The sequence below is a fragment of the Colletotrichum paranaense genome (assembly GCF_030867605.1).
Source record: "Colletotrichum paranaense strain IMI 384185 chromosome Unknown Scaffold_27.1, whole genome shotgun sequence".
Lineage (NCBI taxonomy): Eukaryota > Fungi > Ascomycota > Sordariomycetes > Glomerellales > Glomerellaceae > Colletotrichum > Colletotrichum paranaense.
In genome coordinates, this window is record NW_026848985.1 from 254,387 (window position 1) to 274,251 (window position 19,865).

Genomic DNA, 19,865 nt, shown 5'->3' on the forward strand with positions numbered 1-19,865 from the left:
AGACATTCAATTCCTAACCCGGACCACTCACCTCGTGTGCCATGCGCTTCAGTCACGTTACGCGTGAACGATACTGTTAAATTATCCACCTCATCTGGATCTCAGCAACGCCTGAAGCTACGAATCAGTATATGGCGTGGTCTTGAAACGTTGATCTACAGCAGTTCCAAACACGAGCACCTCAAAATCACAAAGGGACAGCTCGCGACTGCGACTGAGTAGTCAGGATAACTACCACAATCAGGGCCACATAAGCTTTTATCCTCCCTTCTCCAGAGGCATACCTTCAGAACTGGTTTCAAATTATTGTGTCCCTCAAAACTCTCAAATGTCCTACTGCGTCTCCCACGTTCTCGTTGCGTGGGTTCTGCTCGCCGTCGCAGCGGCCGACGAGCCCATACCTGACGCTGGATCGGTCGGAGCAGGCGCTATCGCAGGCATTGTCCTCGGCGGTGTCTGTGTCGTGGGACTGCTTGCCGCAGCTACTGGTTTAGCGCGCAATCGGATGTGGTAGCTTGATGCCAGAACGAAGACTCAACATGAAAAGGCTTCAAGATGCATATAATAGCGTGGAAGGCTGGAAGGAATCGTCTTTTTCTACTTGACGGAAGATTGCAAGTCAGCTCGTCGATTACTCGAGATATGAAGCCCGGATCGGTCAGTACATGCGTTTGCTAGCAAGAAACCAACCGTCTGTGCTGTTGAGGCTCATCATCATTGAGAAGCAAGGGCGCCGGGTCGAAACATTACAAGGGGGAATACAAGCCGGCCAAGTAAGAATAGGAGTGGGTATTCATCAAGATCATTACAATATAGTTATAGTTAACGGCTCTATGCCGCCTTGGCTTGCGCCTGTGCTTCTTCGACAAACTTCTCCACCTCTTTCTGTGCCTCTGCGGCCTTCTTAGCACCTTCGAAATCCGGCATTACTTTTGCTTCATGACCCAGAGCCACTGTGTGAAACATGTCAGTGGAATTGTCCTCTTACTTAACGGGCAGGGACCGCGGGGGAGTAACTCACATCTGTCAAAGAGAAAGTAGGAGGTGACGAGGAGGATGGGCATGGCCACCATGGTCGCGGTCCACTTCCTCGCCGCCGTGCCGTACGCTTTCCGGTATTCCTTGCTGTTCGGGTTCAGCTTGGGACGGGCGTCCGCCTCTGGGGCGCGGGGCGGAGGGGGTGTGGGTGCGTAGGGCCGGATGGGGGCTGCTGCTGGCGTCGCCGCTGCCGCTGCCGCTACAATGGGGGCCGGTTTCGGGGTGGACGCCGTCGGAGTTGTCGTGGGAGAGCTTGTTGTGGGCGCGGGACTTGGGACTGAGGTGGGCGTCTTCGGGGCAGCGGCAGCAGCAGCAGCAGCAGCAGGGGCGGGAGGAGGAGCGGCCTTTGCTGTGGCCGCCTTTTTGGTAGCAGCAGCAGATGTAGCAGAGGCAGCCTTGGTGGTGCTCGTAGTGGCCTTCTTAGCAGTCCTTGTAGCCTTCGGGGTTGTACTCGAAGCGGCAGCCGCCTTGGTGGCGGTAGAACTAGCCTTGGTCGAGGCCGACGAGGTCTTGGACGCAGCAGCAGCTGTGGTGGAAGTGGTGGCAGCAGTAGCAGCCTTCTTGCTAGCAGCAGAGGTGCTCACGCTCTTCTTCGTCGTGGTCGTGGTCTTCTTCGCGGCAGTGGTGGTGGACTTTGTAGCGGTAGCCGGCGCAGCGGCGGCCGTCGTCTTCGCGGCGCGGGTGGCATAGCATCGATGGGCAAAGAACCCCGCGCGAGAGGCCGGGGCCGAGGGGTTGGCGGCGACTGCGCGCCAGGTGGTGCTCGCTAGAGCTCGGGGGAGGGTCATTGAGTTCAATGTCGAAGGTGTCTCCGTTATATCAGCGGAAACTGGTATTAGAAGATGATTGATTTAGAGGTTGTAAAGCGCTTCAGTTCAGGTACGGTCGAAAGAATTGTGTGCGTGACAAGCTCGTGACTGGAGGAATTTTGCGCCTCGACGAGCGTAGAGTCATATCGAGCCTTCTTGCGGTAGCGTCGACAGGGATTGGGTGACGATGTGCGAGTGCGCCGTCAACAGATCGACATTTGGATGGTGGGATGCGACTTTGGCTTGGCTCGTTCAGCGCGTTCGCGTCGTGATGGTTCATGCGCTGGAAATTGGCAGGTGGGTTGAATACCGTGGACAGCCGCTGACAGCCGAGGAACAGACATCCCAGATGCTGCCAGATGGCCATAGATAAGGTGGATAGATACCTTCACGATGGCCCCACTTGTCAAATGATTGAGGTAGAGCTTCTTTTCTGGTGCTCTCTTTTTTTTGATAGTCGTCATAGCTCCGAGCTCTTTTCCCTAAAGCTATCATAACCTCGGCCAACTCTCACTTCGTACCATTTCAATACCTATTCGTATGGCCCCAGTTCTGGCATTACGCGGATAATCATCTGCCACGGAAGACCGGCTCATCAGTTCTGTCCTGGCTTGCACACTGAGAAGGTCACAGATGGTCTTGAAATGTATTGCACCTCATGATAAGGACACTGCAATACGTTTTGACGGGGGACCGCCCATCAAAACACCCTCCAAAGAACTAAACGCTTGACAGAGACAGCCAAGAAGCACAAAGGAGCTCACATTCACGTCTTAGAGCCGGCGGATCCAGCATCATGAAGGGTTGAGGCTGCTCACCACATCACTGGTGGCTATGAGAACTACCAGCACCTTGAAATGGTTGCCCGCTACCGTTTCATCTTCAAAAGGGCAAGTACCACAACGAGAGTACAACTCAAGACGGGGGAAATTGTTCGACGTGGAAGCAGACGAAGTCCCAACTTTCGGGGTATGGTAGCCAGGCTTCACAGATGAAGGCCACCATTTAGTTTGCAGCTGCTAGCCTCAAGTCAAGTGAATTGGGCAGTACTTTTTTACACGCAGCCATGTCCCGAACAGACTGTATAGCAGTATGTAATCATGGCCGCGTTGCACTAACAAAGCAATTGTCTTGCCGAGCACCAATGCTGGGAAAGAGGAGAGTTTGGCGGCCGGTATGGAACAACTTACGACATGATGGAGATGTGGTCTGACGAGAACGATTTATAGGACAACTCTAGCAGTTTGCATAGAGTCTTTGGCAGATGTGGACCAGACCGACCTGCATGAATGCCTGCTCGTCAACGGTCAGAGACACCAAGTGGCTCTCCTCGGAACTACAAACCTGTAGGTGCCCGCCGCATTTGCATCGTCGGGCAGATCATTGGGCACCAGGGAACGATCTCAGAGGGGCAGATGGGGGGCAAAAAGCATCTCAAGTGTCTGGTGTTCGATCCCCCAAAGTTACCCAGCTTCGCAAAACGCTGTGTATTCGACTAGACGGTCGCGTCTTTCGGTTTTCGTTTCGTTCGCAATGCCAAGAGATGCATGATGGACGGTCGGCTTTCTTCGATTGTGGCGTGCCCAACGTTCAACCAGTGTTGGCAATCCTCGGGAGTTCGCCATCGATCGTTTACGAGAGCATGCACGCGGGAATGCAAGTGCATTGCAGAGTTGCCTCGAGGCTCGGAAAGAGGGCGGTGGACAAGGAACGAAAATGGAACGAGATCGCGTCGAAATCGATCAATCTCCGGTCCCCTTGGATGAGAGAAAGCAACAAATCCCCGGACAAGTGTGCGGGCGGTGCCGTGCCGATAAGTGCAGATGCAGATGCGGTCGCGATTTTGCATGGTGAGTGGCAGAGAAAAGAAGACAAGATGAGGCCACAAACAGGTCGATTGCAATTCGCTTCGGCGGCTAATTCAGTCACATCGGGCCGCTCCCTGCAACCCTTCTTTTTTTGTTCTCCGAAACAACAGTAATGTTGTATTGTTGTATCGCCTAACGGGCAATGACGAAAAGAATTGGGGAATTCCAATGCAGCATGGGAAAGGGGGAAACGAAAGGGTACTGTCAAGTGTAAAACCCCGCTCGTGGGAGGTGAGACAGTGCTTTCTTGCGTTCGCGGTCGTTCATCATGGCCTGATTATCTGCAGATTGGGGTGGCAGCGAGATGCAAGCATCCATGCCCACCGCCAAATGTGTGAAACTACGGCTTTTGTGTGGCGGCACGCATCGATTAAATTGTACAGCGAGTGCTGTTGAGTATTTACTGTTGCGAGTTGGGTCATCAGCGACACATAGCATTGCACCCACAGGCGGGACAATATGAAGTTTAACTGCTTTGTTTGTTATTGTTTGTTGCTGTGTCTTCTATGAGATATCTAATGCATCCTCTATATCTCTAGAGCCAGATGTGGTATCATCTTTCCGTTGTATCCTCCACTCTTCTCCTCAGCTTATCCAGCTGGCACAAGTGTATACACGGTGTTTACATAACTCTCAACCCCCTCACACCTTCACCCTCAACACCCAAGACATCACTCATCTACTTGGTGTTGTTGAAGCGGTCAATACCGTTCTTGATCCTCTTGTCGAGGCCCTTTGCCATCCTCTCGAGGGGCAGCCTATTGTCGATGCGGCGGACCATGTTGGAGACGGGAGGCTCGACGCGCTTGATGCCCCTCTCGGCGGCGGGCGTGAAGTAGGAGAGGTTGCGCTCCCAGCGGGGCGCCCACTTTGTCGTCTGGGAGGCGAGGCGCTGCTCGGCGCCGGGGAGCATGAGGTAGATGGGGAGGAAGGCGCCGACGGTTGCGACGCCGTAGCAGAGGGTCTCTGTGGACTTTGCGGCGGAGATACGGGGGGCCATTTTGTGTGTGTGTGTGTATGTGTATGTGTTTGTATGTGTGGATGGGAGTGAAGCAACTTTAATAGTTGGTGATGTATACAGCCGCTATTGTTGTGGTTTGGCTTGTGATAGGTATATGTTCTTCCAAGCTGATGATGGGTTGGACGGAACGAGATGAGATGATTCGATGAGATAGAAAGACAAGTCACACAAGATCCAAAGCCACGGAAGAGGAGGCAGATGTCCTCTTCTTAAAGGGATCCCTCTCTCTATGGCCCTTCAGGGGCACTGCCTCGAGGGTTTCTGTTGTTCCCGTCCTGAGCGTGCGGGGTAAGACAGATCATCCACGCGTGACTTGGTCTATCCATACGTCGCCGTCACAGCCCAAGGTTGCCAGATGAAAGGAAGGGGGTGTGAGTGAGTGTGTGTGTTTGGGGGGCGGATGAGGATGTTTGACTGGTGGAAGGGGGGGTAACCCCAAGCAGCCAAAGTACATCAAGGCGAGGGAGACCATACCAAGGGGAGAGAAGCGCACAAACACTGGCGCCGAATTGTGATGGTGCCCCGTGTGTGGGAGGAGGAGGAGGAGGAGGAGTGTGAGCAACACAAGCAGCATGAGCCAGAGGCAAGGCAGAGGCGAGAGGCGAGAGGCGAGAAGTGAGAGAGTGAGAGAGACAGAGCAAAGTAAATGGTAGGCCCAGCCGCCTGGTGCAACGCTGCGACGTGGAGGGTGGGCAGATGAGTGACGCAAGCATGGGCTGGTATCGCATTGATCAGAGACAATTCAGAGACCATTCTCTGGCTGAGAGATGCCCAACTCCAAGGAGTTGCTCTCCGAAGAACATGCCACATGAGAAGCGAACAAGCAGTTGAATCTGGCCACAGCGAGACGAGTCTGGCGCGATGGAGAGAAGCGCACAGAGACGAAGCCTGAAGAAAAGTGAAGCAGGAAGACACAAACGGCAGACCCTGACCGACCGTGCCGCGTTTTCCCCAGACTTTCTCGGTGCACACACATTCACCATACATACATACATACATACTGGTAGAACCTTGGACTCTGCTGAAGACGGAAAAGGAGGGCATGAGGCCACCCCACACGAACCATCCAGGTCCAGCCATGTTTATCTTTCAGTCTGTGTCCTCTCGGATTGTTCACTTCTTTGCTTTTACAATTCCTCACTTTATAAACTCTCTCACTTCCATCGCATGAACAGTCTCTACCAAGAGCTGTGTCGGACTATGTTGCCCTGCTCACTCACCTGTCTACACACCGACGGATAGCGGGGACAGAACAGGGGGTACCAGGCAAACACTCCACTGAAAGTAGGAAGATGAGCAGCGCCGGAGACGGGAAGGGAGGGGGCCTCGAGCCTGGAGGGCAGACGGGCACGACGGGGAAGCAACGCAAGAGGAGAGGGGGACGAATGGGGGGAAAGGGAATTGCAGCGACGGGGAGCCGTGTTGTGGGGCGGAGTGGAGACCCGCTCAGTGGATGCTCCACAACGTCCCACTTCCCCAGACGCTGTAATTCTGGGGAAAGGGCAGCGCTAAACCCTTCCAACGTACGAGCACCAGAGAAAGCCCCTCTCCTTCTTACGAATTGCACCTTCCGAGTAGGTTAGCAGCCTCTCAGTCCCCTTTTCGCCCCCTCAGTGGGCACGATACCCGTCGGCAACCAGCACATCACCGTTGGTCCACCCTGTAAGATTTGCTTCCTTGACAATGTCTTTCCAATTGATCTCAATTAACGCGAGAAACACTGAGAGATTGAGGTTTCATCGCCGCCGTAGCTAGTTTCGTGCAATTCTTATCTAGCTGGTCCCCTTTCGACTAGAATTGGCCATCAAAAGCGGCGACGCCAGGCACACGACCACCGCCAAATAACCACTACAAGCGGAGCTGAGACGGGAATGTCTGGGGAAGAGACCGGTACTTGGTGCAAGGTACCCGACAGTGGGCCCGGGTATGCGCCGGTACATCCGAAAGATGTAGCTTCTCCAGCCCGTCCTAACAAATACGGCTCAGCCCCCAGCCCTCGCACCGAATCGGGTCAAGCGGCAAACTCCCTTCCTGCCCTTGGCAAAAGTAAGTATGTACATACTGCGTAGTGCCCCTCGAGCCTGCCAACCTGGGGAAGCTCCGCTCACGATGTCCAAAATGGCTTGGGCTCTGCGGATGCGATAAGCCTTCCTTATCCAGCCTGCCCTGTCCCAGGTTAAGGTACTTGCATGTGATGGTGAGTGCCTGGCGACTTGCTTCTCGATGCCTAACCAACATGTCTAGCAATCCAACGTCGTGTCGTGTTGTTTCTTATCCAAGTATCACAGGCTGCATCACTTTTCTCAATCTCAGAGCATCGTGTTGATTCCACGAAGCTAACGTTCAATGGCAGCGCAGGCCACAATCTGGCCCTCCGCGGTCCACACCTCTCAGAGACCAGTCTGAGAAGCCAGCGTCGAGCTCGACCAAATCTAACCATGAAAACCTAGAAACAAACTAACGTACCAAGGATAAGAGGTACAAGAACAAAACGACAAAAAATGAGTATTCCTCCTTGACGGGGTATCCAGCAGCAAGCGTATATCCGCAATCCTCATTCCAAAGAGAACGCCGTCCTACTAACCCAACGACCTTACCCTAGGGTAGGCATGCAAATAAAGCTCCCAGGAATCAGCTTATCGCAATCCAACCCCTCGTTCGCCTTGAGCAAATCCTCAATCGTCATCTTCTGGCCCTCAGCAATAGCCCAACACGTATTCCCAATCTCAATCTTATACGGCACCGCCAGCCCACCGCCGCACTGCGGCACCGTAACCTCTTCCTCCTCCGCCCCGCCCGAAGACGACGACGGCGTACGGTAAAGCCACCACGTCAGAACGAGCAGGAAAAGCCCAATCAGCACGAAGAAATTGAGAAGCGGCCTCATCTCGTGTCTCCACCCTTTTCTATCGTCCCACGGGTTCCGTCGTCGGTTGAGCTCGCCGCCGCCCGGCATAAAGGGCTCGGCTTCTTCGGCGCCCACGGCGGCGGTGGACGAGGCGCCCGAGACTTGGGTGAGTTGGCCGTATTGAGCGCCGGGCGCGCCTTCCCAGTAGCTTCCGTCTGCGTCCTGGTAGGTGTAGATTTGGGTGTCGGCGTCGTAGCCTACGCGGCGCATGCCGTGCGGGAGACGTTCCTCGTCTGTGTCGAGATGGGAGAAGCGTGACATTTTGTTGGTGGGTTACTGGAGAGGCCTTGTAGATAGTGATGGGATTGAGATAGGTCGGTGTATCGTGACGACAGGGGGTCAATAAGTAAGTATGTATTGGGCAGGTAGTATTTAGAGTTGTCAAACGTCGTTTCGGTCGGAGGATAAAATAAGAAAGAATTGGATTGTAATGTGGAATTGGGCAGCGGGACAGCACCATAGAGTAGGACGGAGGATGGAGGCAGCTCAGGGGCTGATGATCCAGTTGAGGCTGTGCACACCGCGTCATCGTCCCGCTTCTCGTCTTATGTCATCAGGGTCCGAGTGTGGCGCCAAGCTGTCCCCGCAAGCTAGGCCGTGCACCTTCCCGCCTTCCCGCGTCAGCAGAAGGAAACACCACGATACCTTTCTTCCTTCCTTGAGCATCCCGTCGTCTTTTTGATAATATCATTTGTGTAAGATTGCTGTCGACGACGGGCTTTCTTCAAATTTGCTGGGGATACAAGTAGAAAGGATGAGTTATTCAATTGACTGAGATACATTTAGGCAAATAAAGAAGTTATGTTCTGGATCATGTAAGAATAACACACTTAAGCATAACGCTGGTCAACCCCAAAAATAGTTCACCACCGGTGTGACTACATCTCTTGGTGCTTATGCTGGGTTTGAGCTCGTAACTTCTGGTGAGATCGTAGCTTGATTTTTTGATATATATATGTATATATATATGTATGTAAGAGGCTCGCCTCCAACCACCCCGCCAAACAGCAGTTTGACCTGGCCTCACAAGCCTGTGGTGCGCCTGCTGCCGTTGGTGACAGCAATCGAGTCGAGGAGGGACATATGCCCTGCTCGTGTATTCTAGTCAGGTGCGTATTCGTTGTGCACCCAGCTGGTTGGGGAAGTAATTGGATAAAGTTTGGCAGGCACTTTCACATAGGCCTTCTCTAACAACCACTTTACGTTCATCACCGGTCGGTTAGTGAGAAGCATAGGTGGAAAGATATAAAAGCTGAGGTATGCGTACTCGGGTTCATTGATTATAAGAGATAATGATGTCCACTCATATTAGAAAAGTTGAACTCCAGCTTTTCCAAAACATCTACCGACCTTGTGCTTTTTAGATCCAATTAAGTAGGTTTGTGCAATTCCCTGAATTGTCGAATCTGGGCGAAGGAGTAAGCACAAGAGACTTACAAACAATAACATTTTTCTCTGAAAGCCGGATTTTCGGCTTATTTCTCCTGCTAACTACCTAAGACAAATGGCACTTTGTGCTCTCAATTGAGTCTGTTGGAGACGACTATCGGCGTGGCCAAGGTCAATTAGCGGGGTCAACGCCGGCGAGTTTGTTCGAATGCGGGTTGCGGCGGACGACGCTCCGCCGTTGCAGCCCCATACGTCGAGGCGGAACTTACACCAAGAAAGGCAACCTGCCTCATTCTTGTTTTTTCCTTTAATTTTCTTTGCTTTACGGAATAGCTAGACCAGAATGTCTCGCCACTGGCCTCGCTATCGCTTCTCATCACATACGGCGATTGACCGATTACTATGGTGGCTGTCGATAAACCTCTTCACCACTTACACGCTGAGATAACCACGTAGTGGATCGACGGGATTCGCAACCGTAGATCGTGGGTGTCTGGTTCCCGGTAGTCCCGTCTGGAGCATCCATTATGTCCGTCCAAAGCATGCAACACGACGCAGAAACTTAGCTGTACCGGCCCCGTCGGCCCACCCGTCACCAGAGCTGAACTGAATCCTACATCTGTCTGCCCGTTCCTGCGGCCCTGCCCCTCCATATTGTCCCCTTCCCAGATATCCATCCCCTCGATTTGCGGAGCAGACTAGTCCATAGTCGATCCAGGGACCCAGGCTCCATGAGACATGGGCATATCCGCCCGTGTTCCCGAGACGCCATTGATGGAATTTCAGATGTCTCTACACGACAAGCCTCTCTTGAAGAGGGGCGCCATGGAAGACGTCGATCCGGCGAGGCGGTTCCGGATATTGACAACTCTATTGAAGCGGAGTCGGGCTCTGGAACCCTCGTGAATACAAATATGGGTGACCATCCCACCGGTTCGACACAAAAGAAACACCAGTCTATCTCTCCTTATAATCACCGCCCATCATCGACCGAATCTTCAAGATGAAGTCCGCAGTCGCTGGTGCGCTCGCCCTCGCGGCCGCCGTCTCAGCACAAGCGCCCGTATATGGCCAATGCGGGGGCCAGGGCTGGACAGGGGCAACGACCTGCGTTTCCGGGTCAGTCTGCACGTACAGCAACCAGTGGTACTCGCAGTGCCTGCCCGGTATGTTTCTCTCCAATAAACTTTGCTACGAGAAAGCAAAAGATTGACCAACATCACCAGGCTCCGCCGCGACGACGACTTCCCGGTCCAGCACCCTCGCGACCTCGACCCGCGCGGCAACCACCTCGTCCGTCGGCGCAACGTCCCGGACGTCCTCGGCCACGACCCCACCCAGCACCGGCTTCCCCAAGGCCGTCGGCACCAAGTTCAGCATCGACGGCGTGGCGAAGTACTACCCCGGTACCAACTGCTACTGGTGCAGTTTCCTCACCAACGCGGCCGATGTGGACCTTGTCCTGGGTCATCTCAAGACCTCTGGTCTCCGGATCCTTCGTATTTGGGGTTTCAACGACGTCAACACGATTCCCCAGTATGATAACTGTATGAAGCATTCCCAAGCATTCTCAGGGTTTGTCTTGTAGGAAGCTAAAGAGTGAACAGGGTTTCAGTACCTGAGTGCGTCGGGTTCGCAAATCAATACTGGCGAGAACGGTCTCGGACGCCTGGACACCGTCGTCGCTTCAGCTGAGAAGAACGGCATCAAGCTCATCATCAACTTTGTCAACAACTGGTAAGTTGCTCCTCCAAACACCCCTTCAAGGCACCTATCTGATGCAGTCCCAGGAACGACTATGGTGGAATCAACGCCTACGTCAACGCCTTCGGAGGCGACCACAACGGCTGGTACACCAACACGGCGGCCCAGACGCAGTACCTCAAGTACGTCCAGACCGTGGTCAACCGCTACAAGGCCTCGCCCGCCATCTTCGCGTGGGAGCTGGCCAACGAGCCCCGCTGCCAGGGCTGCGCGACCTCCGTCATCTACAACTGGGCAAAGTCCACGTCGGCCTACGTCAAGTCACTGGATCCTAACCACATGGTGACGCTCGGCGATGAGGGTATGGGTCTACCTGGAGACACTTCGTACCCCTATCAGTATGGTGAGGGAACGGATTGGGTTGGTTTGCTGAACATTACTACCTTGTATGTTGACCCCCTGAATATGGTCTCCGTGGTGGTGGCTGTGATGCTGATGTTTGATCTGTGTTTAGGGACTTTGGAACGTTCCACTTCTATCCTAACTCATGTTAGTCCACCTGCAATAATGAGGTATCATCGAAAGGTCACTGACGTGTTATAGGGAGCGTTGGATACGACACTGGCGCCAAGTGGGTAGCCGACCACGCAAAGGCCTGCGTTGCCGCAAACAAGCCCTGCTTCTTTGAAGAATGTAAGTCATAACCTAGATGCAGAAACTTCGCGAATAAGCAAATGAGGTGAACCAAACTGATTCAAATCTTCAAATCACAGACGGCGCGCCATCCGACCACTGCACGATCGAGAGACCATGGCAGATCGCCTCGGTCGCCACCGCGGGCATGGCCGGCGACGCTTTCTGGCAGCTGGGAGATACCATTAGCACCGGACAGTCGCACAATGACGGTAACACCATTTACTACGGTACCGACGAGTGGACTTGCTTGGTCACCAACCACGTCACCGAGACCAACTAGATGTGGCAGTTTGGTTCTTGTGGCAAGATATGGCGCTTGTCCTCTATAGCAGAGTTGCTGAATTCTAGCTGAATCCGTAAATAGCCTTCAGTTCGTCGTATATATTGAGCGAAGAATTTGAGAAGTTTGAAGTTTTTGCGAAGAGCGAAGCTGCCTACTTTATGAGAAGAATCCGTGCTTATATTCCAAGAATGAGATCCATTCTATTCAAGAGGTTGTAATTATAAGCCATGGTACAAGCGCCTTTACATATCTTTGTGTCAAAAATACGAATAGAACAGCCATCAAACCCTCCCCAAGCTAGGAACCCCTCATAGACCTAAGCCTCTTTAATATTCGTCCTCAAAAGATCCTCTCGACGATAACATCCTTCCACGAAAGCAACTCGGGGACATCCAAATTCACCCACACCATCCGCCCATTCAGAAACGCCGTCTCCTCCGAAGCACTCCACACTTCAAAGTCTCCCGCTAATTTCCCGTCCGTCATCTTCCGCTTCAGTCCAGACTTGACCAGCAAGGCCGTATGCACTGCGCCAGGGTGAGAGATAACGCACGCCTCGGACGCCGGGACATCGTCCGTAATAACCTGCGCCAGGCGCAGCATGGCAGCTTTACTCGCGCCGTAGCTGCCCATACCGGGGATATGAAAGTCATACGCGGCCTTCGTGTTGATGTTGATTATAAACCCGGGCTTCTCGTCCTCCGCCCCAGTCTGCAAGCCTCTGCGATGGCGGAGGTACGTCTGCGTCATAAGCGCCGTTCTAAATACATTAGTCGTGAACCCCTGCCACCAATCCTTCAAATCCGCGTCGACGAAGCTCACTGGTGCGGAGAGGTACCCGGAATTGTTAACAAGAACATCGGGGGAGCGGTCTAGGCTTGCAAAGGGGGATGCTACGTGGTCTGGGGAAGAGATGCTTCCCACGTGGAGGGAGATTTCTAGGTCGGGGAACTCTGCGCGGAGGGCGGCTGCTGTCTGGTGGAGGGTGGACTCGGTGCGGCCGGTGAGGATGAGTTTTGTGGCGTTGGCTTGGGCGAAGCTGCGGGCTGTGGATGCGCCTATGCCGGAGCCGCCTCCGGTTATGAGGATTGTTTTGTTGGTAAATTGGGTATGGAGGATGTTAGGGGATATTTCGGGGTAGGGTTCGTAGTGTTCTGTATTGATGAAGGATGCCATGGTGATGGGGTGGCTGTATGATGTGGCTTTCTTTTCTGCAAAGAAAAGAAATAGAACGATGATGTGTTTATGGCGATCTATTTTCGGGGAGTGTTTCTTGAAGAAAGCGCACTACTTGGCCTGCCGGGTAGTAGATATCGACTTCATACTTGACCAAAATCCTTTCAAGGAACGGAACGCAGGTGTACTCGTCTCACTTGATGTTCACTTAAAGTTGCGGCTTACCAACACAGTAGCTACGTCCTCCAGCCTTTAGAGCAGCATACAATAGGATGCATCACTACAATGGGAATGCTAAGACGGCGTTTTCAGAAGCTTAAGACTGTAGCTCTCGGACTGTCGGAAAGTAAACTGCAACATGGCTTTGAGTCGCACTCGCGATTCTGCATAGCAAGTGGCGTCGAGGTTGAGGAGGTCCGAAGGGAGGTCCATGTCTCCGCAGCTCTTGCATGTGTTGAGATGAGTTTACTTCAAACTCAAAAGGACTCGGGATAAAATCCAGGTCTTCGTGGTCTAAGGATGTTTAAGGGGAATTCAACATGCCCCAGGCTAGGCTGTATCAAGTTCACGAAGCCTTTCATTGGCTGTTAATTCCTTAAGGCTCTAGACCAGCTGATATCCGACGGAAGTGAGCCATTGAAGAAGGGCTGGAAAGATTTTCCAACCTGAGCATCTTATTAAATTGACTCTCAAATTTCTAGAATCTCAATGTCCGTGAAATCTGAAGGATCCAGCACCGGTTCACTCTGCCCGAATGAGTACATCCCGTACATGACGCCACAGAAAGCACCTCCTACGGGAGGAAAGACAGTCAATGCCTCCGACTTGAATATCCTGGTCGTCGGAATCCCATCGACCGAGAGACTCATTTCATAGTCGGAGGACCTCGCCGTAATGGACAGCTTTACCGGCTGATCTAAATTAAGGGCGGGTATTGCAGAATCCAACAGGGGGTATGCCACCTTTAAACATTAGAAAGAACGCCGAAAGTTATAAAGCGGCCTAGAACGTACCTTGAGCTTGTTGACCTTGCCCGTAGGCTCCCTCGTGATGATTGTCGGGACGGCGGGTCCTCCATCTTGTGGTTGAACTGCGCCAATGCCAATGGTGGCGTAGGAGTACTGACTCCACCATATGGTAACGCCAGATTCGTACCCTACCCGACTGGGTTTGAAGAGCATTGTAGCTTTGAAGATCTCGCTATATGAAGTCTGCTTCCTCAAAATCATCGCCGGCGATTCGGGACTATTGAGATCAAAGCAGTTCCCGTAGAGCCTCAGGTAGCCGGGACGTTCTGTCAGGCTATGGCAGGGCTTGATAGGCGTATCTAGAAAGATGAAATCAGCTTCAGCTTTGAAGGCAGTGCTCGCGACCACCCAACTCACTCTTGTGATACCAGCCAATTTCCAGGGATGATCTGGACAGGTCTGCCTTCCACTTGACTCCGTCAGCATCAGCGACGGCGGCCTTCTCAATCGCTTTCCTGCCAACGGTCTGGAGTGCGATATTGCGACCCTTATTGAAGACGGGCCAATCATCCACCCAGTTAACCTGCACCAGAAACGTCTCTCGACCCATTTGCGGCTCAAGATATTTATCCCCAGCCTTCACAGGCCTGACACCAAGTAGCACGGCCCACCAATTGCCATTGCCATCATGAAAGACATCGCAGTGGCCGGTCCTCTGTACCTCCTCCTCGGGCCCGTTATACCACAGAGCCTTACCCTGCCCCTCCCACGGCCCGTATGGCCCCGTCTGGCTTCTGAAAACCCACTCTTGGTGGCCGGCTTCTGTGCCGCCTTCGGCGGTAAAGAGGTAGTAGTACTCTCCCCGGCGGATGATGTGTGATCCTTCTGCGATTCCGTGTGGGGATTCACGGATCACTTGCGGCGGGGTGAGGGTCCGACCTGTAGAAATGTCGATTTCTGAAATGTGAATGGCAAAGTCTTTTAGTTTGAGGCCTGGGGTTCGCTTTCCCATGCGGACTGTTGTTGAGAGATAGACCTTTCCGTCGTCGTCCCAGAAGAGCTGGAATTGCGATCAGCTGTGCCCGTGTTTTGGTCGAATTAAGCACTCACATCTTGATCAAATCCGGGATTGTCAAAGTATACGGGATCTGACCAGGAGTTTTCATCCCAGATATTATCTGTCCAAACATAGAATCCCCTAGGGAAGATGCGCTCCTATGCATTCTCATAAGCAGTGCCTCAAAATTGTAGGCATGGTCTTTGCTCACATCATTCGTGGGTCGATATCTCTGAAAGAGCCCGTTGGCGAGATACCAGCGCTTCTCCTGAGGCCGATAGCGCAGCGTGCTCGCCCAACTTCCGGCGCCTGGCTCGACGGTTCTCAGCTCGACCTGGCTTCTGCGGGTGAGTGCGTGCCCGATGAGCTTCCAGTTGATGAGATCCGTTGAGGTGTATATAGCACAACCTGGGAAGTATTCAAAGGTGGAAGTAGATAGGAAATACGTCGTCGGGGTTGAGTCTGTTGCCGGAACTACGCAGATTGTTGGGTCCGGATTGAAGCCCGGGATTATGGGGTTGAGGAAGATTGGTCCATCTTCATGAGAGGTCATTTTGATGATCTCTGATGGTATGTCTAAGGTAGGATGGCAGTGCCAAGAATAGAATTGCAGTTGGTTGAAGAGTCCCTAAGTGTGTGACTTGAAAGCTTTCCAACCAACAGCCCGTTGGTCCTTGTTGGTCCTCGTTGGTTGTCGCCGGCGGTCGAGCTCGGCTTAAGTTTCTCCAGCAATCAAAGATCGCCCCCGGCCGGAGGATGCGATCTCCACTTTGCAGGTGGAGTCCATCGCCGCCGCTCGACACGGCCGAAGGTGCCGACGATACCAGTCCGCCGGCGTGATGCAGCATTCACAAATTGATATCAACAATCATTCAAACCAGCCTTCCGAGCGGGAGCAGATATCTTTCCTTCTCCGTCTCCGAACTGCATCTGAGTCACGAGATAGAACGGGACGGCCTGGACGAAGCTATTTGCATTTCGTGGTTCCCGCCTTGCTTTGCACCTTGCATACAACCACACGAAACACAGCCTAACGCCAAAATCAAAGCCATCTGAAGCAGTATATACCGTTCACATCGTATCTTTTTGCGCAGTTCCAACAGTCGTCAACCACTTCGCCTTGCGAATACAGAAGAACTCCAATTTTGGCTTCCACAGCTCGACGCCATCCCCCTCCACGCCCTGCACGTCATCCATCGTCCCGGACGTGACGGCGATCCGGCCGGGATCCTTTTCGCTGATGACGAACAGCGAAGAGCCGCAGGCGCCGCAGAAAGAGCGCTCCAGCGAGTTGCCCGAGTTAGACGTCCCAGCCTTGTAGACCTTGATCTTCTTCTCCGGGTCTTCGACGGTGAGGCTCTATATTATTTGAATAATTGGTCAGTAGCCGATAGCTGGAATCTTGAAGGAGCGGGTATCTTATCGTACCTTTGTCTCTACTAAGCTGTTGGCGCCAAAGGACGAACCCGTAAATTTGCGGCAGCTGTTGCAGTGGCAGACAACTCCGAATCCGAATCCGCCGGCCACGGTGTACTTGACCGAGCCGCAGAGGCAGCCGCCGGTGATATTCGTTGGCGTCTGACCGGCCATGATTGTCATTGAGTTTCAAAGCAAATGTAATTGACTACAGGCGCTCGATGGCGAAAGAATGAACGCAAATGTCGTGATGCGGAACTCATTTCTATTATAGAAACTCATTTCTCTGTTTCTAGGGTGTAAAAACTGTCGAAAAAGCCAGGTTCATCTCGCATCTTCCATCCCGTCTCACCGCCGGGGATACTCCCACCCACAGACCGTGTCTTGTCCCGCAGGCAGCCTTTTCATGCAAGTAAGCGCCGCCAGCTGGTGTCGATCTCTCCAAAGGCCGACGCCTCACAGTAACGGAAACAAATCGTCGAATCGTACGTGACCTTCGTGAGACACAAAATGAGGGGGGAAAGTCGGCGCTGAATGCATCAAAATGCATCAATCCGAAAAGGGACAAATGAGGCAGAGCAAACAATGTGTTGAGAGAATGTCAAAAGCGCCCTGTTGGTTCAGGTGCTCGTCCACTCATCTTATCCCGTACTATCTCTCAATCGAGACATGGACCTATATCTCATTCAGCTCTCAGCCGTGGCTGAATTGAGGGCGTGTCAGTGGTTCAAAGGCCGGATCTAGTGCTTCGCTCCCCTCTCACTTTTGCTTCATCTTCAACATACTGAGCTGAGTATCATGAATCGAGTACCATGGCCTCTGAATCGTCAAAACCGCCGACCGCCGCGAAGAGACGGGCGAGGCTCCAGAAATCGTGCACCGAGTGTCAAAGGCGGAAGCAGAAGGTGAGTTGACCAAAAGTCCAACACAGATCAACACCAAGTCACCCGCTATGTAACGGTATTATATGCCCAGGAACGACCCGAACCTGATCATTTGAATCCCATCGAACTCATGCAAGACTGAAAGAATGGACATGTCATAGTGCATAATACGACAGCCCGAGACGCAGTGCGTCAACTGCTCGAGGCGTTTCCCTCCTGTAGAGTGTACCATTGTCCAACTTGGGCCATGTCTCCCGAAACCCGTGTACGAGACACAGGTCCTCACCTTTGACCTATCCTCGCTTCCCTCGAAATCAGGGAAGCAGGCAGAGGTAACCTCACACGGTCCATGTGCCACTTCGTTACCCGGTATCGCGTCTCTGGGCTTACCAGATCGACTTCCCGTTCGAAATCGGTGCAGGAAACAGGTCAGGTCGAGGTGCCTTGCGACTCATGATCACGCAAGCCATGGGGGAGACTGCTGTGAGGGCCATCGAGAAGAGGAGAGGGCCGTATTGGAGAGCAAGACTCGCGCCAACCTCTTTCTCGATGGAGATGGGGATCCCCAGGCCTTCTTCCACAATGGTATGGCATCCATCGGTGGCATCCTCACGGAAGTTACGACCCTTCACGGCATGCCACTCCCGGAAGGTCCCAGAACGACGGAGCTTTTACATTTCTGTAAGATCGCCAGTATCATCACCCTTGGAGCATTGGTAGCTGACGAGACCGCCCACAGACGTCCAATTCGTCGCACCTAACATGGTATCGATTGACGGTCAGAGCCAGCCGCCCGTGTTCCTCAAAGAGGTCCTGCCGTGGATGCTGCAATCCCCTCTGTTTCCCAATATCGGCATCCTCATGTCCTCGGTGACCCAGTCGCTTGCGCGAGGGACGGAAGTGGCAAAGAGCCCCGAGTCGCTCGCCCTAAAGTCCTGGGTGCTGTCAATGATAGCGGACTACATGCGGCGACCGTTCGACGCTATCGCGGTTGAGATGGTCCGGTGCATTGTGAATTTGGTCGTCATGGAGGTGCGTGCAGCGTCTTGTCCCGTTGACAGCTTTGTGAACCATTCTCAACTGGAAGCTGATTGTCTTCTCAAAGTGGTTTTGGGGAGCCGACGAGAGCATGTTTGCTCACATGAGAGGCATCAAGCGCATGATTAAACTCCGTAAAGGCATGCGAGGGCTGAGAGATGTAGTAGGCGAATCGATCATAATTCTGTAAGTGAGTTCGTATCAAGTCATAAAAAGTTATGCTCATGCCATCCAAAAGGACTGACTATGAGATTGCGTGTGCCTTTGAGACGGATCTCTACTGGTTGGAAAATGATCCAGCCCGTGACGAGGAGATACCTGTCCCGACAACATGGCCAGACTGTTATGACAGCCCCTTACTGGCGCCCGCACCGCGGTTCGAGAGTATCGCAGAGAAGCTCGGCATCTGCGGCGCGACGGCCAATATTCTAGACGACGTGCGGTTCCTCACGGATTCCGTCACATCGGCATCGGCGATGGCGTCCGCGTCGAGGAAATCAAAGATTCGATCAACCGCATCGTGGCTATACGAAAAGCTGCGGGAGCAAGGCACAGCAACGGCAGCAACGAGACCCACACAAGTCGCCTCCTCCCCCTCCACCGAAAAGGGACGGATCCTCGAGACTGTCAGGATCGCCGCCGTGATTTACAGCTGGTCCATCAAGTCTCTGCGCCAGATTTCGCGGTTCGACGACGTTGATATGCTCCAGGCAGCGTACGCCAGCCTGACGAGCGTGAGCATGACGACGTGGAAGGGGATCCCGGGGATCTTCCTCTGGGTGATGCTGGTGGCGGCCCCGAACGCTGCGGCGGATGCCAAGGGCAGATTCGTGAGGAGGAAGATGGCCGTGACGGGGCTATCGATCGGGTTCGAGGACTTTGCGCTGGGAATATCGTACCTCAAGGCGTTCTGGGGCGTGCAGCAGTGGATCGCCAGGGAAGGGGGCGGCGAGGGCGATGGCGATAGCGGCGCCGGGGTGCAGAGGCTGGAGGATAAGTGGTCTTTTGGGTCATGGCCGGAGGTGTCGGCATAGTTCACGATGGTCCCGAGAGTCACGAGAGCATTAAACACTCGCAGGCTTGCGCGTTGTGTTGTTCTGGCCCCGGGGTACTAGGTTGCGGACTTGCGGTACGGGATAGCCTACGGGATATCCGTACGGAGCCGAGCACGGGATAGGGGGAGGATGGGGGGAAGGAGGGGCAAGCTGATCCTGCGGCGTCACGAAGACATCATATGCTTGAATTGTCTGACATTTGAATGATGGGTTTGCTGACCGATCTTTGGGTTTTGCTTCTTCATTTTGTTGGGTTCCAGTTTGTTGGTGGCGCAGGCAGTGAGATACAACACACATGATCACAAAAGGCAAATAGTTTGATACTCGTTCTGAGCTTCTGCCACTCTGGTATCAGTGAGCAAAGGCATGGAGTAGGGGTGAGTAGGGACGAGGAGGGATCAAGAAGGGACGAGAAAGGGATGAGCAGCTCGGATTTCCTAAAGGAGCAATCCGGTGGACCGGGACCGCATGCGCAAAGCAACACTGCACTCCGCATTTCTCCCCCGGACGCAGCTGTCTCCCCACCGCTCGAAACTCTCTACCTTGCCGTATTAG

At 53.4% G+C, this 19,865-nt stretch overlaps 10 protein-coding genes across 10 annotated transcripts; 3 read left to right on the top strand and 7 right to left on the bottom strand.

The window, feature by feature from the left end:
* Positions 1 to 328: 328 nt before the first annotated feature.
* CPAR01_16681 (uncharacterized protein) lies at positions 329 to 678 on the top strand (the record flags this gene model as incomplete). Its single annotated transcript, XM_060500926.1, has 2 exons — positions 329 to 510; positions 585 to 678. 2 exons carry the CDS (start codon positions 329 to 331, stop codon positions 676 to 678), a joined length of 276 nt encoding a protein of 91 aa, XP_060340441.1.
* Positions 679 to 831: 153 nt separating this feature from the next.
* CPAR01_16682 (uncharacterized protein) lies at positions 832 to 1,826 on the bottom strand (the record flags this gene model as incomplete). The annotated part of the gene is made up of 2 exons (XM_060500927.1): positions 832 to 953; positions 1,022 to 1,826. 2 exons carry the CDS (start codon positions 1,824 to 1,826, stop codon positions 832 to 834), a joined length of 927 nt encoding a protein of 308 aa, XP_060340442.1.
* Positions 1,827 to 4,394: 2,568 nt separating this feature from the next.
* CPAR01_16683 (uncharacterized protein) lies at positions 4,395 to 4,715 on the bottom strand (the record flags this gene model as incomplete). Its single annotated transcript, XM_060500928.1, has 1 exon — positions 4,395 to 4,715. One exon carries the CDS (start codon positions 4,713 to 4,715, stop codon positions 4,395 to 4,397), a length of 321 nt encoding a protein of 106 aa, XP_060340443.1.
* A 474-nt stretch (positions 4,716 to 5,189) lies between these two features.
* On the bottom strand, positions 5,190 to 5,816 carry CPAR01_16684 (uncharacterized protein; the record flags this gene model as incomplete). Its single annotated transcript, XM_060500929.1, has 1 exon — positions 5,190 to 5,816. The coding sequence occupies one exon, from the start codon at positions 5,814 to 5,816 to the stop codon at positions 5,190 to 5,192; it is 627 nt and encodes a 208-aa protein (XP_060340444.1).
* A 1,513-nt stretch (positions 5,817 to 7,329) lies between these two features.
* Positions 7,330 to 7,905, bottom strand: CPAR01_16685 (LysM domain-containing protein; the record flags this gene model as incomplete). The annotated part of the gene is made up of 1 exon (XM_060500930.1): positions 7,330 to 7,905. The coding sequence occupies one exon, from the start codon at positions 7,903 to 7,905 to the stop codon at positions 7,330 to 7,332; it is 576 nt and encodes a 191-aa protein (XP_060340445.1).
* A 2,131-nt stretch (positions 7,906 to 10,036) lies between these two features.
* CPAR01_16686 (fungal cellulose binding domain-containing protein) lies at positions 10,037 to 11,713 on the top strand (the record flags this gene model as incomplete). Its single annotated transcript, XM_060500931.1, has 7 exons — positions 10,037 to 10,199; positions 10,260 to 10,580; positions 10,641 to 10,770; positions 10,824 to 11,183; positions 11,252 to 11,286; positions 11,341 to 11,430; positions 11,511 to 11,713. The coding sequence occupies 7 exons, from the start codon at positions 10,037 to 10,039 to the stop codon at positions 11,711 to 11,713; spliced, it is 1,302 nt and encodes a 433-aa protein (XP_060340446.1).
* Positions 11,714 to 12,055: 342 nt separating this feature from the next.
* On the bottom strand, positions 12,056 to 12,892 carry CPAR01_16687 (short-chain dehydrogenase; the record flags this gene model as incomplete). The annotated part of the gene is made up of 1 exon (XM_060500932.1): positions 12,056 to 12,892. The coding sequence occupies one exon, from the start codon at positions 12,890 to 12,892 to the stop codon at positions 12,056 to 12,058; it is 837 nt and encodes a 278-aa protein (XP_060340447.1).
* Positions 12,893 to 13,581: 689 nt separating this feature from the next.
* Positions 13,582 to 15,470, bottom strand: CPAR01_16688 (beta-xylosidase; the record flags this gene model as incomplete). Its single annotated transcript, XM_060500933.1, has 5 exons — positions 13,582 to 13,854; positions 13,906 to 14,219; positions 14,278 to 14,920; positions 14,971 to 15,075; positions 15,129 to 15,470. The coding sequence occupies 5 exons, from the start codon at positions 15,468 to 15,470 to the stop codon at positions 13,582 to 13,584; spliced, it is 1,677 nt and encodes a 558-aa protein (XP_060340448.1).
* Positions 15,471 to 15,988: 518 nt separating this feature from the next.
* Positions 15,989 to 16,507, bottom strand: CPAR01_16689 (glutathione-dependent formaldehyde-activating enzyme; the record flags this gene model as incomplete). Its single annotated transcript, XM_060500934.1, has 2 exons — positions 15,989 to 16,276; positions 16,346 to 16,507. The coding sequence occupies 2 exons, from the start codon at positions 16,505 to 16,507 to the stop codon at positions 15,989 to 15,991; spliced, it is 450 nt and encodes a 149-aa protein (XP_060340449.1).
* A 638-nt stretch (positions 16,508 to 17,145) lies between these two features.
* On the top strand, positions 17,146 to 19,289 carry CPAR01_16690 (uncharacterized protein; the record flags this gene model as incomplete). Its single annotated transcript, XM_060500935.1, has 5 exons — positions 17,146 to 17,238; positions 17,379 to 17,898; positions 17,957 to 18,249; positions 18,323 to 18,441; positions 18,494 to 19,289. The coding sequence occupies 5 exons, from the start codon at positions 17,146 to 17,148 to the stop codon at positions 19,287 to 19,289; spliced, it is 1,821 nt and encodes a 606-aa protein (XP_060340450.1).
* Between the last annotated feature and the right edge of the window lie 576 nt (positions 19,290 to 19,865).